At 41.9% G+C, this 17,462-nt stretch overlaps 2 protein-coding genes and 1 long non-coding RNA gene across 3 annotated transcripts; 2 read left to right on the top strand and 1 right to left on the bottom strand.

Moving 5' to 3' along the window:
* Positions 1-114: 114 nt before the first annotated feature.
* LOC136552982 (uncharacterized) lies at positions 115-3,719 on the bottom strand. Its single transcript, XR_010782902.1, has 4 exons — positions 3,270-3,719; positions 3,065-3,199; positions 2,448-2,513; positions 115-1,013 (listed from the first exon to the last, which is right to left on the bottom strand). It is a non-coding gene; the product is annotated as an uncharacterized lncRNA (long non-coding RNA).
* A 1,677-nt stretch (positions 3,720-5,396) lies between these two features.
* Positions 5,397-9,285, top strand: LOC136549262 (uncharacterized). The gene is given in 11 exon segments (XM_066540497.1): positions 5,397-5,405; positions 6,341-6,411; positions 6,413-6,506; positions 6,509-6,547; positions 6,643-7,197; positions 7,623-7,708; positions 7,915-8,136; positions 8,138-8,271; positions 8,437-8,462; positions 8,464-8,637; positions 8,732-9,285. Coding segments are annotated over 11 exon segments (1,743 nt in total). The 3' UTR covers positions 9,065-9,285.
* Positions 9,286-13,583: 4,298 nt separating this feature from the next.
* On the top strand, positions 13,584-15,860 carry LOC136552981 (COBRA-like protein 7). Its single transcript, XM_066544568.1, has one exon. The coding sequence runs from the start codon at positions 13,651-13,653 to the stop codon at positions 15,781-15,783; it is 2,133 nt and encodes a 710-aa protein (XP_066400665.1). The 5' UTR covers positions 13,584-13,650; the 3' UTR covers positions 15,784-15,860.
* Positions 15,861-17,462: the final 1,602 nt, after the last annotated feature.

Genomic DNA, 17,462 nt, shown 5'->3' with positions numbered 1-17,462 from the left:
GGAAAGATGCCCTCAGTGGCAATTTAACTGTCAACAAAACTGTATAATAGATATTAATATTAATATAATACAAATATTTCCATAAACTCATTTTATTTTAGAGAACACATCACATATTCAAAGCCACTTGATTTCATTGATTTGATAAGATATATATTAGATCTTGGAGATACACATCAAGTGGACAGCAAGTCAAATAGTCACAGCCATACAGCCACATACACATGTCCATTACATATGAGTTACCTTGGATTTGGATAGCAAACAGACGTATACTAAACGGTCACAAGCTATGGTGCAATTAGTCAAATAAGAAGGAAAAGATTTAAACATCACTATGCTTTGGATTGAAAGGCGGGCCTGATGCAAGCGGTAGAGACTAGAGTCTTACCGCCTGTGAGCGGAAGGTCCCAGGTTCGAGTCGCGGTCTCCTCGCATTGCACAAGCGAGGGTAAGGCTTGCCACTAACACCTTTCCCCAGACCCCGCACAGAGCGGGAGCTCTCTGCACTGGGTACGCCCTTTTTATCACTATGCTTTGGATTAATGCACTAGCTAACACAGTCTTGTGATAAATGGTTATGGCTGCTGAAGTTTAGAAGTCCAATATGATGACTCAGGCACAAAAGTTCCATTTCAGCACTTCAACGTCTTGCTGCACAAAAATGGTGTGTTCATCAAACTCCAGCACTATAGCTAAGTTCAGTGTCTTGCTGTACTTCAATGTCTTGCTGCACAATAATAACCAACACTTGATGTCTTGCTGCATAATTCTTGGTCACTTCAAAAAAACTCCATTGTTGCACAAATGAGTTGTGTTCAGCTGAGCCAATCCTGCAGGCTGCAGCTATAGCCCCAAGCAATGACCCATTTTTCAGCACTAGCTTGCTGCCCAATCCAAGCACTTCAAATCACAATTATTATTGCCACTCACAAAATACTTGAGCCCCAGCTTGATGCACAAAAAGTTGCCAACCCAAAAGATTTTCGACAGCTAGCTCATAGCTGAAGTACCTATAACATGAAAAAAAAAGGATGAACCATAGCAGATTGTAGTCAGATAACTTGGCAGCTTTTCAATCTATGTGCATTTGGTAATTTAGGCAATTTTTATCTTACATATATGGTGGTAATTCTAAACTTAAACAGGTTGTCAATTTTTTATTGCATGTATGTAATTGCATGTCTGTGCGATAAAGCAAATTTTGGAAAGAAACTAATATCAAATAAAACATATTAGTTGGATCAACCTCAACACCAGTTCTAGAAGCTGAAAATTTGCCACCATTGATACCTACACCTTCAGACAAAAACTAACTTTGCAGGTATTATTACTTATAATATTTATAGATCACCTGTCATAAAATTAGGCAAGATCAATAAGCCAAGTTATTTGCATTAACAATCAACTCTGCCTCTGCTTTCATCTTGAGAGGATGGTGATAATATTACCTATGGTAAGCTAATTTGCATTCATTTTAAGGTATTAAGTCTTCAGACTGGATTGTATCTGATCTTTTGTGCCCAGGGCAACAAGCTGCGCATAAGCAGCATCGATAGCACAGAACGAGTAAGGCAAAGTAAGATCAGAGTTCAAGGAAAATGACTGTCATTTAAAATGGAGAGGATGCTCATGAAGGAAACAAATATTGAGACTCAAGTTCAAGGAACAGTAGACAGAATCATGTCAAACAGCCACAATCAAACCAATGATTAAAAAAATGATGGGCTAAAGATTGTTCTCTCAGGGAAGCTAACATATATAATCAATGGGCCTTCATAAGAGCCCAAAGTAAAATCTTAATTGCACATTCAGTAAGAGTATGAAACATTGAAAGGAAAAATATCACATAACAAAAATATAGCCACATAAGGAAATAGGAAGCAGACAGTGTTATACTTGCAATAGAAAACCATAAAATAAATTCTTAACATTAAAGGCGAAGTACAATTCTTCACATCAAAGCAGTAGTAAGTTTCTAGAGTCATTGCTCTATCCTAAAGTCAGGTGCAACCGTGCAAATATTATTGCTTCTAGGCCCATTGTGTTTCGATGGGTATTTTCCCTGTGTTTATCCAGACCAAGTGCATTTAATTATATCTTTACAATATGGAAACTGCATGAGAGAGTTTTAGTATTCAAGCTCAGAGTAATTTCGTAGTGTACTTAGACATTCCACTTGAACTGTAAACTAAGATGAAAAATTCTTTGATTGTTGAAAAACATAGCGACACAAATGGCACATCTTTTGGACAATAAGATCACCTGAAAATTTCTAGAAGAAGGGAAACCTCTTCTTCCTTAGGAGCTTCAAGAATTTGGGAAAGGAAAAGATGAGCCATGCTTAACATGTAGCAGTGGTAGTGTGGTACAAGAAAAGGAAAAACATAAGGCAGGAAAAGGATAAAGGAATAAATTACATAGTACAGAGGGCTCTTGTAGCTTACCCTTTTGCAAACTCAACAATCGATCGGCTTCCATTGGACAACAAAGGTTGGGTAAGCCCCCAAAACCTTGAACAAGACCATCCAAGTTAAAACATGAAGGGGGTGTGTGGATCTAATTCCAATAGAAACAATGCTGAGCATGACAGCATATAGCAGCCTAGGATGCCAATAACAACAGGCAACAAAGGTTCTAATATTTTTTTCTATATTTCAGATTGAGGAAAGCAAAGAACAAACGTATTTTATTTCATTTCAATTGATTAGATATCTAAAACCTCGAATTCATGTGCAATCTAGTGGAATCAAATAGGGTCTAGGTTGCATAAGTGGTTCTGTAAATTAGACAGAGCTAAAACCTAATAGCAAAAACCCCTACATCGAGCAAAAATTCCATACTTGCCTAGCAAAGGATTACAGATCCATCTGTGCAATCAAGGGCGGCCGGACACACTAAAGGATATGGGTGTACACATGTACACCCGATAATTTTTGCAAAAAAAAAAGTCGACATGTATAGACTAGTATTAGATCGGATCCAAATATATATATAACTTGATTTAGAGTTTGGGTGGTCGGTTTCACACAACAGCAAAGGGAAGAGAAGCGGTGGGCATAACTGGTGTGTGCTCGTCGATGGTGAAGGGCCTGAAGAAGGCCTGGCGAAGGACACGACGAAGGCGTAGAGTGGCGGCAGCAGCGGCGGCGGTCACTCAGTCATCACCATCTCAACAGAAGTAAGTTGCGCCCAAACCCTAGCAAGAAACGGAATGGGGATGACGGGAAAGGAATGATGCGGAGGATGCGATGGGGGATGTGACGCACCTGAATACACAGCCGTCGTTGGAGGACACCGCGCGGGAGATCCACTGCAGCGGCGGCAGCACTCTCGCTCGCCGGCGGCGGCGCTCGTCGGGGGTGCCCGGCGCCGGGCGGGGGCATCTGTGGCGCCCGGCGGCGGCGCCCTATGGTGGCCCGCAGCGGACTCTCAGTGGTGGCGCCCGGTGGCGGCTCTCTGCAGATCTGGTGCCGCCAGATCTGGTGCAGGCAGCCGCACAGGCGAGCTTCGCTCGGGGTGTGGCCCTGGCCAGCAGCACTAGTGGCGGCCGGTGGGGGCGGCGGACGGCGTGGGGAGCGGCGTCGGGGGCAGCGGCGTGGGGGCGGCGGGAGCTCGGGGCAGCGGGCGTATTTTTTTTTCTTTTTTCGGTTTGAGGGACATGGAACTGGGCGGCTGTTCACAAGCTGCAGGAAAACACGCATGGTACTCCGGGGTACGTTCGCCTGAACTTATCGGCTTATCAAACTCTCGCAACAAAACAGGCTTCAATCAATTTTAATACCAAAAGAACCAGTACATTTCTGCACATCGACAGATAGCTCATGGTCTTATAGCCTTTTCACCAATAGATAATATGATAATAAAAAGTCATATAATTGCCAACATATAATGTGTAGATGAAACCCATATTTTATCGACGGATAACTGTAAGCGAATGTATGTCATGGTGTAGTGTCCGTACACAAAACATTAGCCTTCTGGTGTCGCCAGTGTCCATCTTCTCTGCTCTTTGAGGATGACAATGCTGAAAAATCCATCTATCACTCACTCAGTGAATGCACGAGCATACAAATAGAACACACAAGTTAGAGATAAGTGAGAAGCTTTTGATATGTAGCTTTTGATACATATCTAGATATTATGTTTAGTTATATAGTAAGGGAAATTATTTCCTACTCCCAGAAAGTCCTATGTGTATATCTTTAGATTTAGTGTGTATATAGCCCGACAAAATATATGTTAACGAAGTATATGATCATACTAGACCATATATGGTAGTATGTATGTCAAGTATGTAAGTATACATTGAGTATATGGTTATACTTATTTTGTATACTACTGTCATAGTATCGTAATAACATATTAAAAAATATGGGTTCTTTTGAAAAAAAAAATCACATAGTATGATTTGGAGTATCATAAATGAGTATATAAACAAACTCAAATTAATAAATGAGTATGCACACATATGTAATGTTGTTTATTGAAGATGGGAGTAACTGCTCCTGGGAGTACAAAAAATGCACCTTGTATAGTAAAAGCTATATATGTTGAAAAGTCAGAACGACTTACAATTCAAAATGGAAGAATCCAATGTTTTCGTCCATGACTCCACTTTTATAAGATGGGCAGATAGGTGGCATTTTTTTTGCTGAAGCTTTTCCACTATTTTATTTGGTTCCTATATGTTTTTATGTGATTCTTCCTCATTAAAGGCCTCTTGAAATATAGTAATTTTACAGAAATTATATAGAAATTTCATAGAAATCAGTCCATTTTCACAAAGAAAACACCGGATAAAAAAATTCTCGAAACGGTACCTAAATATTTGACCAGACAGATTAGATTGATTGACTGACTGACATTAAATATTTCATGAAAGCATATCACGGTGATTCACCAGCATCAAAAATACTTCACAACAGACAAATTAGAAAGTTATTTTTGGTGTAACTGGACTAAGGAATGAAAAAAAAAACGGATTTGCTTGAGCCTAGCCTAAGGAGACTTGGGGGTGATTAAATCATTAAAAAAATCCTTTTTACCCCTCTCGACTATTCTCGAAGTTTGGCTTTCCTCATCTATATCTATAAAAATAGGATGAAGAGTAACCGATTTGGCAAATGGTCTCCAAATTAGGAAGATCCGTACAAAGTGATCAAAGTCATGTTCCAAAACTATACTTGAGAAACCAGAACGATAACATCCATTTTGTTGGTTCAGTTGGGTGTTATTGGGGCAAACATATTCAATTTAATTTGTCTGCAAGCTTAAACAACAAGAAAGTAATTACCAACTAGATCATAAATACTCAATTGTGCTAAAAAAACACGGAATCATTATATTGAACAAATTGATGTGCTCCACAGCAAATGATAAAAATACTTTCGAGGATGGAATATGTACCTTCTATATGTCGTTATTTAAACGAATATAGCATATGTATGATAGTTGTAACAAAAAGACCACCTTTATTTTGAATTGATATTTTTTCTTTTGTGTTGAGGTGATTCATGATAACGTTACATCATTTAAGCACTCACCTATTCCAAATTATAAATTATTTTACCTTTTTTTAGATATGTATGTTTTACTTTATGTCTAGACATAATGTATATGTAGATGCGTAGCAAAAACTATGTACCTAGAAACTTAAAATGACTTATAATTTAGAATAGAGGGAGTAACTAGTTTCTTATAGCTACTCCTATCGTCTTAAAAAGAATGAAAGTCTTCTTTACGAGGAGTCAAACAATTTTGAATTCAATTAGCTTACAAAAATAGTATCAAAATTTATATCTTTAAATATATTTACTATAAAAAAGTATATTCTATAATCAATCTAATAATACTTAACAATTATTATGTATTACAAATATTGTAATCTTTATAGATATCTGATCAAATTTAGGATTATTTTACTTCTTGATTGAGAAGTGAGAGGGCAGGTCTCCTCTTTCGTCTCGTCTGATAGTTAACTTGACCCCGACACGGAATCGGAAGCTTTTACACTGCGGCCCTGCCTTTTTATTCTTCCGTTGCGTGTGGCGACGACTGAGCCACCGCGACCGCCGCCGTCCTACGCCAGATGCCTAGGTCTCATCTTCGGGACCCTTGCAGGCAGCGATCACCCACCAGGTACGCCCACCCCCATTCTCTTCCATTCCTATTTGATCTGATCTGATTACAAGTGCAATCTTCGAGTTCTCTTTCTTTTTTGGCCAAATATTAGTGAGTCCGCCCCTGCATGAAGGGGTTACATGTTACTGCTCTGTATATATATGACTGCTTTTGTGAACACGCTGTAGTAATCCGCCTTTTGCTTGATTACTGATAGATTGTGAGACCGAGAACGAGCCTAAAGCAGCTTAACCCATACCCTGAACATAATGGAACTGGATATCCAGAAGCCATCATATGAAGTCAGTCAGTTGCTTGCATCTTCTGCTGTGGGCGATGGAGGTGTTAGCTGGAGGCTTAAAGCTTTGAAGCGTGCCAAGGAGGCAAGGAGCAAGCTGCTCGTGAAGGAACAAAACTCGAGGATGTAAGCGCACAGCTACATGTCATTAACTCTTAGCAACTGATTCGTTCGTTCTTTATTTCTCATTCACTTTTGTGATGACTATTCGACTGTTATAGGTTGTTGAAGAGAGATGGGGTTCGTTAGGCGAATTAGCGGTTTCAGTATCATCATCAAGAGCTGCCCATTCACATGCTCATTTGCATGCCATTAGAGGCAGGAAACATGGGAATGCTGACTGCTCAGAAGAAAATGCCAAAGGAAGTCCAGAGGGTCACCAAGATGGTAACAGTGGCAGACGGGATGTTTCTTCTCAGCGTAATGCCATGAGAACACCCAAACCTGATTCTGTCCCATGGAAAAAGACAAGACAGAATATATCTTCCGAGGAACAGGCACTTATCTCTTCAGCGGTAGCCAGCTTAAATAAGTTTTCTGATGATGGAAGCTTTATGGAAAAGATTAGCAATCTTGAGAGCAACAACACAAATGCTTCAGCTGTTAGTTCTAGTGTTATCACTGATGAGCAGAGGGACAATAGGCAGAGATCCCTTAAGGAGAGTTCAAGCAAAGTACAATTAGTGAGCACTCAGACATTAAATGCAAACCAGATGGCTGCAAACATTCTGCAGCTCCGAATGAAAGGCAAGTATCGAGAAGCTGAACAACTTTCCGTTCGGTGAGTCTTCCAATATCGTTCTTGTGGCAATGCTGACACTTTATGAATTTGTGAATCGTTAATTTGTTATATGGCAATTTATTTTGTAATGCGATAATAGGAATATGCAGAGTAACATATATTCATCAGATTTTACAGTAGAGATGTGTTATTTATTGTGTTTCCAACATCACTTAGTCCTAAACTTACATATATTCTGAAAAATTGCATGTTACTAAGGTTGGAAATATGGATTACATTGGTCCTACTGGAACTATATTTTCCTACATATATTTGGACTAAGTGTATATTTACCCACATCCCATGATTTAGGAAACTGGGAAAAATGTTTTATTATCTATAGAATAGGGAGAGGTTAATCTGTTTTTTTTTTTCTATTTGTTTGGCAATATGTCTAAACTGCTCGTCGTTCTTTGTCAGAGAGAAATGGAAACTTTGCTGGAGAATCACGATACTGCCCATGAGAAGCCTGGCCATGGAGAAGAAAAAAGCACAATCAGTATCAGGTAACTATGTCCAACCATTTGTTCCATGGTAAAGAAATGATCTCTCAAAACAAAGTATGCACTTGTCATTTTGTGGGGAAGTATTCTAAAACTAAATGATATCCTGAGTAGTATGGAAAAGAAGTTCTGACTTCATTGTTATATATCAACACTTGTAGCCTTATTTTATCTGCCTGCTCAAGACTTCTTTTTCTTCCCATCTGCAGGCATACTCATGTGCCTAGTGCAGATAATCGCAGGAAAAGAGAAGAGGATGCTGACCTGCACTTGGCTAATAAAATTATGCACAACAAGCGGTATAACATTTCTAAAAGTATAGAGGTTGAATATGATTTTGTTGATGCTCCCACTAAAAAGGACAAAAGAAAGAACAAACAGGCACATGACGCAACGAGAAGCACTAGTACACATATGTTGACTCAGAAGGAGTTGCTTTGAGAACCCATCCAGGCCAAAACATCTGGTTGTTGCTATTGGAAACTTCACTTACTTGATGCTGCCGCAGTTTGAGCCTGTTATCCCTGGGCATTGCATTATTCTCCCATTACAGGTGAGACGGTTTTGCTGGTCCTATTGCATTTGGACGAAATTAAGCTTTCTTTAAGAACCAACCAGCTGCTACTTGTTTGTGCTTTTGAATACGCTATTTTCTGGAACATTCTGTCTTTTAATTTACGAACAGACAATCAGTTTTTTTTCATTATTGATGATTTTGATACTGGTTGCAGCAAGAACTGTTGATCAGAACGTTTGGGGGGGAGATTCGCAACTTCAAGAAGTGCCTGTTGAAGATGTTTGCACGGAAGGACAAGGATGTGGTGTTTATGGAGACTGTCATAAGCCTGGCCAGACAACGGAGACACTGCATGATTGAGTGCATCCCTGCCCCTTGTGAAGTTTCAAGCAATGCCCCAATGTACTTTAAAAAGGTCAGTCGTCTAGTTCCAGTGTTCCTCCACCTTCATAACTGAGAATATTCTACTATGCTTTTGGTTGTAATGAGATTATTTTCATTTACTCCAGGCTATTGATGAAGCTGAAGAAGAATGGACCCAACATGAGATGAAGAAGGTTATCCCAACAAGTGCAAGCCGCAACTTGAGGCAGGTCATCCCAGAGAACTTTGGCTACTTCCACGTGGAGTTTGGGTTGGACCGTGGTTTTGTGCATGTAATAGATGACGAGAGCAAGTTCAGCGCTGGGTTTGGATTGAATGTCATCAGAGGGATGCTGCAGTTGCCAGCGGCGGACATGCACCGTCGGCGAAGGCACGAGTCCATGGATAACCAGAGGCAGGCTGTTGCTAGCTTCATGAAGGAATGGATGCCCTTCGATTGGACAAAGCAACTTGATTGAATGTGAATACAGTTTTGAGAGCACTAGAAGTAAAGCTTGCACGACTCGTACGAAAAGATTTTGAGGGATCTTGTATCAATGTTATCATACTGTATTCATTTTGTCTCCCAACATATATGTTTATTCATTTTGTCTCCCAACATATATGTTTGTTTGCTTGTTCCCAGAAATTAACAAGCACATGTTGTTGCTGTAAAATGATATTGATGTGGATCCTGGCATCTTTATTTTAATGTTTGCTCGGTCAATATTATTTTAACTGATGACACAAAAATGGACCTATGGTTTTAAGTCTACGCACTGTTATATTATTGTTGCCAATCCTGCAGATTTTATTATTGTTTCCAATCCTGCCGATTTATTCATTTAGGTATGAACATTGATTTCACTTGGTGTATGGGTCATCCACTGACAACTCAAGAAGGTTTTGTTTTCCATTTTGCCATCTTAGTCTGACGTATGACTTTCTGATGGGTCGTCATTGATTCAACGGACCAAGCTTGTACAGAAGGGAACCAATAATGTCATCGATTCAACAGACCAAGCTTGAACAGAAAGGAACTAATAATGTTATGTTGTTGGCTGTGTGCATCCTAGGTATGCAAAGGTCGCGAGTGATCTTAGTATGATTGTATCGTCTTGGTGTAATTTTCTAAGGTCGATAAAGTTTCTTTATCAGGAAAAGAGAAGAAGAGCGGCTTCAGATTGCATCTACACGAAATCTCAAGTAGAGTATATGGATACATGGCTGATAGTGATAGCATGATTATCTGATCTTCAGCAGCAGAGTAGGTCTCCAGCACCAGCGTTGCAGACTGCAGACACCGCAGAGGCGCAGACTATGGGCCGTGCGTTCACCGGAAACGGGCCCATCAAGGCTGGAAGTATGGGCCGTGCGTTGTGGCTTAAAGAGTTTGGGCCCATGACTGCTTCTGCCGTCCAGCCCACTGCGCGTCATAGTAGTGGACTGCGACTCAGCAAGAGAGAAGCCACGAGGGCTCTCCTAAAACATACGGACTCTATATAAAAGAAAGGAAAATGAGTAATTTTAATCTAGTCTGTTTATATATGGGCTTTTATCAAATTTTAGAGTTTGGTAGGACTATATATACGTGAAAGCTCTATGTTGTAATCACCAATATTGAGAGAAATAAAGAATAGTCTACAAATCTCTTGTGTCTATGTGTTCTACTTTCATCTACTATATTGATTATGAGAGACAGAGAGGGAAAGGTCCTAACCACTGGCAATATATTTTATAACACGTTATCAGCATGACAAGCTCTACGTCGACATCACTGTTGAAACTGTCGCCGATCTTCTACGCCGACGTTCGTGCCGACATCTCGCGGCGACTACTTCGACGACGTCAACATCTCCGACATTGTTAGCGGACGGATCTGCTACCTCTACTTACTGCCGATATGAACTACGTCGACATACACCATCGTCGTTAAGCAGACAGTTCTACGACAATGCCAAATGCCCTACGCGGTATGTATCTACTGACCACTGCCCTACGCGGCATGTGAGGTAGATCAAATTGGCATCCTGCAATGTATGAAATAATCGCATCTCGCAGATACATGCCGCCAATACGGATCTTGCATATCAAATTGCATTTGTCTTGCCATCGAGTTGGGCAATTATGTTTTTTTGTCGCAGTTACTATACATGGCGTGTGCATAAGAATTTCTACCGAAAGTACATAGACAACTACGTGCATGCTGCGTGATTTCATCTAGAAGAGCTGAATTTTGGGATGATAAAAAAAAAGAACACGAGAGTCGGTTAATCTGAAATTAGCTAAATGGAGAAGTGACCCAATTGATGAGATGAATAATTGTGGAATTAAGATGGTGGATTACACACTTAGATGATTTGAGATTTTTTAAGAAAATGCATTTTGGGAATTTTGTATTAATGGCAATTAGAAATTTCTAGAAGAAATTCTATGTGATTTTGAATGTTGCGTATTATATACATTTGAAGTATATGGTCTATTTTTTATGTATGTATAATTGGATCGTTTTTTTGCTAAACAATAAAGAAGCTAGATAATGAAATAGTTTTCTAAACCATGATATGTGCAAATCAGGAGGAGAACATCCCTGAGTTTGAAGAAATGCTTAACATTTTTAAGTGCACTTTATGTATTCTAACTCGCTGCATAATAACCCCCATATTTAAATATGTGCGTGGATATTTTTCATAAAATTTCATCATAGCATATATGAATGGGCCTCCGCTTGTAGTTGAAGATGCATGAATTTGATTATTTTAAGCTCATGATAGAGGATATCTTTTGAAGTATGCTATAAAGATCTAATATTGGCATTAGGGGGAGAGAAAGCCTATTTTAAATGCCAAATATTATTTTCACAGAAGAAAAATAATCTAAAGAAAATATTTCTCGAAGCTTGAAGCAGGAATATTAACACGGACTAAATCAAACAATAGTTTGATAAATGCTCTTATGAAGCATGACGTGGAGCATATGCTAGATATTTTTGAAAATGAGAGAAGTAACTTGAAGTTATAAACCATAAGTTATGTTTACTAGTAGTAAACTAAATGTTGTATACTATCAAGTTAAAATCTACGAGGATGTCTACGGATTCTAGTTTAGTGTGTACTTGTTGGATAGAAATAAAATAAAACTCCTCCATTCTCATAAAGAGAACACCTCATGAAGATCTATATAGTTCCTGAAGAATATAAATCGCAACAAATAGAAATTAAATCCCATACAAAGTATTAAGAAGTCTAAGGTATAATATATTCTTGAATGAATATTGAAGTCTTGAGAAGAGTATGTCCTAGAAGAAATAGTCATCGAATGACTTTGTAGTGAATAATACTATCTCATTGTGTATATCACATAATAATTTTTCATATAGTAGATAATATATCTCATAGAAGAGAAATGTTATTCACTAAGAATAAGAACATCCTTGAAGGATTTAATCCATGAAGGATTTACCAGTCTATTCTTGAAAAGCATCATTAATTCCTGAAGTTAATATAGACCCGAAAGAAAGCAAATGAGGAATCATAAACACCATGAATGTGTCATACAAACACTCAGAAAGTGTATATCGTAAAGCTAGCAATGAAGTTTTGGTATCCTCTAAATATCATAGAAGGTATGTGAATAATGGTCATTTTGGCAATTGAATTATCCCCTAAATACCAAATGCAAGACTGTATTTATTATTTAGTGGTACAATCAAAATCCTGAAGATTTATAGAAAATATAATTTGGAAATCCACTAAGTAAGAATTAGAGAAGTATTAAAACTCTAGTATAAGATTTGATGCACTATCTAGAAGATATTGAATATTGTAACTTATTTACTCCCATAATCCTCTAAAGGATTTATTACCCTGAAGGAAAAATTTTATTTGTTTTGCATAACTAATAAGTGGTTATTTATGCATGAAGCATATTGCTCTTGTTTACTCATATTATAATTCATTGAAGAATGGTAAGCCAACATTTTGAAAGATATAGTATTATGGTACTGCATACCATTATTAATCACACATTTATGAAAAGTGTGGACTGAACAATGAAATTCAAAGGATGGCTTTATGAGGAGTAGCAATTTGAGTAAATCTACTTTGAAGGTAATTAAAATCACTAGAATTACAAAGATCAAGTAGATCATATTTGCTAAAATATTGAAGTCTATGCATAGATCATGAAGATAAATATCTATTCACGAAGAATGGAATATTCTGAAGAATACATGACCAAGAAGGTTAAATGTTGTACTCTTTTTTTATGTGAGTTTTTACTTGAAGGTTTCTCACGCAAGGTTTTTAATGAGACAACATGTGCAATGCAATTAACGAATGCGATGTACTCTTTTCTCCAAGAATCGTTTTTTTCCTACTGGATTTTTTGATGGAGTTTTTAATGAAACATGTGCATATCGTGGTAATCACCCAATGAGGAGTGTTGTAAAACATACGAACTCTATCCTAGAAGGAAAGAAAAAGAAAAAATCTTAATCCTAGTCCGTTTGTACGTGGGTTCTTACCAAATTCTTAAGCCTTGACATGACTATATATACGTGTGAGCTATATGTTGTAATCATCAATATTGAGAGAAATAAAGAATAGTCTCTCTATCTCTTGTGTTTATGTGTTCTACTTTTATTTACTATGTTGATTATAAGAGACGAAGAAGAGAAGGTCTTAACCGCGGACGACATGTTTTATAACAAGGGCAACATTTGGCAGGCCATACGTCATCCTCGTGCCTGGTCCTAGTAGTGGTGCCTGCTCTGCCCCTCTCACTCTCCTCGGTCAGCTTTGAAAATTGAGTAGAAGCAGGAGAGCAACCCTGGTCGTAGACTGGTTCCTACACTTGCTGACGGCACCTGCTTAGAACTATCTATCGCCGGCGAAAATTGCCGTCCCCCTCTTACCATCTTTCTTTCTTTCTTTCTTTCTTTTTCTTTTGACAAGATCAACAGAGCCTCCATCCCTGTCCCTGCAGGCAAGCGCTTAGGCTTCCTTTTCGCTTCGTCTTGGTGTGCTTGGACGGACTTGATCATCCTCCGACGACCGTCGCTACGATGACTCGATCCACTCACCCGTCACCACCTTCATTTCATTTCTTTACCCCGCAAAGCAGCCAATTCCGAGTCCACGCGCGCTTGCTTCTGTGCCTGCCCCGGCCGGCGCTTGCTTCAGCCATGGCCATGGACATGTCCATCGTGGACATCGCCCAAACCTTCATCTTCCTTGTGCTCCTCGCGCACACCGCCTCGGCACAGCTGCCGGCGCCCGCGCCGGCGCCAGACGCCGGCTGCAACGGCATCTTCCTCAGCTACACGCTGCAGGGCCGCGACCAGATCAGGCCTCATGTCGCCGAGCGGAACTCCCAGCCCTACTCCTTCCGCGCCAGCGCCACCGTCGTCAACTCGGGCACCCGCCCGCTCCGCTCCTGGGCGCTGCAGATCACGTTCGTGCACGGCGAGATCCTCGTCAGCGTGGACGGCGCCGTGCTCACCTCAGGCGCCGACCTGCCCTACAACACCACGGCGGGGGACGCCGGCAGGCCCACGTCCTTCACAGGGTACCCGCAGACGGACCTCCTCACCCCGATCGCCACGGCCGGGGACCCCGCCAAGACACAGGCCACCGTCAACCTCGTCGGCACGCTCTTCGCCGGGCCCAAGCCCTACGACCCGCTCCCGTCCTTTCTCTCGCTCGCCGACCCCTCCTACACCTGCCCGCCGGCCACCAACGCCACGTCGCCGACGAACCTCACCACCTGCTGCGTGCTCACGCCCGCGGCGGCGGCGGCCGGGGCCGACGACGACAGCGCCACCGACCCGGCGAGAAACTTCCTCCCGCGCCGCACCGGCGACCTGGTCATCACCTACGACGTGCTCCAGTCGCACGAGACCACCTACCTGGCGCTCGTCACGCTGGAGAACGACGCGCCGCTAGGCCGCCTCGACGGCTGGCAGCTGTCGTGGCGGTGGCGGCGTGGGGAGTTCATCAACACCATGCGAGGCGCCTACCCGCGGGAGGTCGACACCGCCGGCTGCCTCTACGGTCCCCAGGGCCAGTACTACAAGGGTCTCGACTTCTCCAAGGTGCTCAACTGCGACCGCACGCCCGTCGTCCACGACCTTCCGCCGTCGCGGGCCAACGACGACGACATCGGCCAGATCAACCACTGCTGCCGGAACGGCACCATCCTGCCCAAGTCCATGGACGTCGCGCAGTCCAAGTCGGCGTTCCAGATGGAGGTCTACAAGATGCCGCCCGACCTCAACCGGACCAAGCTCTACCCGCCGACCAGCTTCAACGTCACGGGCTCGTCGCCGCTGAACCCGGAGTACGCGTGCGGGGCGCCCATTCCGGTGAGCCCGTCGGAGTACCCGGACCCCAGCGGGCTCGCGTCGACCACGGTGGCCGTGGCGACGTGGCAGGTGGTGTGCAACATCACCACGTCGACCAAGAAGCCGCCCAGGTGCTGCGTGTCCTTCTCCGCCTTCTACAACGAGTCGGTGGTCCCCTGCCGGACGTGCGCGTGCGGCTGCCCCTCGTCCGCGACCCAACCGGCCGTGTCGGCGACCTGCAGCACCACGGCGCCGGCGATGCTGCTGCCGCCGCAGGCGCTGCTCATGCCGTTCGACCGGCGGGCCAGCGAGACGCTCACGTGGGCGGACCAGAAGCACCTCGGCGTGCCCAACCCCATGCCCTGCGGCGACTTCTGCGGCGTCAGCATCAACTGGCACGTCGCCACCGACTTCACCGGCGGGTGGAGCGCGCGCCTGACGCTCTTCAACTGGGACGGCACGGACATGCCGGACTGGTTCACGGCCATCGTCATGGACAGGGCGTACGACGGGTTCGACCAGGCATACTCCTTCAACGCCACGCGCGTCGGGAACAGCACCATCTTTGTCAAGGGCTTCCAAGGCTCCAACTTCCTGCTCGGGGAGAGGAACATGAGCGGCGTGGATTACCCGGTGCCCGGGAAGCTGCAGTCCGTCTTCTCCTTCACGAAGAAAACGACCCCCGGCATCGACGTCATCGCCGGTGACGGCTTCCCGTCCAAGGTTATCTTCAACGGCGACGAGTGCGCTATGCCGTTGAGGATTCCGAGCCAGGGGACCAAGCAGGCTGGTGGTGGCGTCATCTCTATGCAATTGTGTTTGCTTGTTTCCAGTTTCCTGTTATTGCTGCTATAATAATTTTTGCTCATCATAGCTATTCGTCTACGTAATTTTTTATTTATATTGTCATATTATTCTTTTCGTTGTTAAAATTGCCTATTATATCGTGAATTCATTCGTGATGCACTTTTGTTTGTTGCAAACAACTACAGGATTATATTTTTTCTCCTCTTCATTCAAGCACATTGCGCAGAGATTTTCTACAGTAATTTTTTGAAACCTCACTCAAGCTATAATTCTTAACATCTCCAAAATCTCAGGTGCTTGAAATTTTGTTGTGGTTCGAGCAACGTGTAATTTTGTTACTGTTTAGCTATAGAAAAAATATAGCTTTACTAAAAAAAACATTGTGAATTGTCTCTTTTTTACAAAGAGAGCCACCTTTGAAGAACTGAGTTGTACGAACAACACGTCGCCAAAAAGAATAGCTCCGTTAAATACCATAGTAAATCTAGAAAAACCTGTCGCCCAAAAGAATAGTTGTGTATCCAGCAAAAACCGTCGCCTAGAAGAATAGCTCCATTAAATACCGGAACAAATCTAGGAAAATTCGTCGCCTAAAAGTGTGTATAGAAAAAAAAACATGTCGCCTGAAAGAATAGCTCATTTAAATAATAGAATAAATTCAGAAAACCCGTCGCCTCAAAGAATAACTTGTATCCAGAAAAACAAAACACTGGAAGAATGACTTGTATCCAGAAAAACCGGTCGCCTCGAAGAATAGCTTTGTACCAATCGCCTGAAAGAATAGCTCTGTTACATATTGAAACAAAATCTAGAAAAATACGAGCACGCATGTCAAATTTTTTTATTAGAATTCAATTATGGAGGGCTCATCCCCCATACCATATATTTATATATATGAAGTATATTTGATATATAACTTAATAGAAAATCTTAAAAAATTCTTGAATTATCCCACATTAGAGGACTTATGTCCCGTTTGGATACCTAGGGATTTTTAAGAATCCGGATACAAAAAATTAGAATCCTAGAATCCCTTTCAAACACCATATGATTCTAGGGAATTATAACACGCAGGCACAAAATTCAAGAAACATCATAGGTTATTTTTATTCAGAATCTGGATTTTAGAATCTCATCTAAATACCATGTTCGCTTATCGCATCAGTCATGCTTATCAGTCATGATATAGTGTTTTTCTCTCACAATAAAACAACATCAGCCGGCTTATAAGCCACAGAAAAGATGAGCTTAAATCTGAGTGAGCAAGTTTCGCCATAAGGAACCTGACCAGCTGAGCTATGCTCCATTTGCGTGAGTTACCCTTTTTAGTTGTAGACTAGTTAATTGTGTAAGATTGTTGCTAGAAATTTTCAAAAAATTAAGGTACCTGAATACAACAACTCTGAATATTTCTTCATTGTTTTGCAAAATCCCATTGTTTCCTCCTGATCCAAAATCATAATAACAACGGAAAAGCTATATAACACTAGCACTGGGCACACACGAATTTCTTTTGCAGCGGAACCGCCCGTCCGCCGGCGCATGCGCCACTGCCGTGCCTGCGCTGCCACGCCAGCGCCCTTGCCCTCGCCCGCGCCGCCACTGCGCCCGGCATCGGAAACCAACTCCGGCGAGCTTCTTCTTCTCCAACTCTGGCACCACCCTCCAAATTTTGTCTTTGTCCTTTTATAGAAAAAAAAATGTTACATATGATATGTGATTTGTTA

The sequence above is a fragment of the Miscanthus floridulus genome, chromosome 4 (assembly GCF_019320115.1).
Source record: "Miscanthus floridulus cultivar M001 chromosome 4, ASM1932011v1, whole genome shotgun sequence".
Lineage (NCBI taxonomy): Eukaryota > Viridiplantae > Streptophyta > Magnoliopsida > Poales > Poaceae > Miscanthus > Miscanthus floridulus.
The sequence above is the reverse complement of the archived record's forward strand: the minus strand, read 5'-3'. Positions and strand labels throughout refer to the sequence as shown.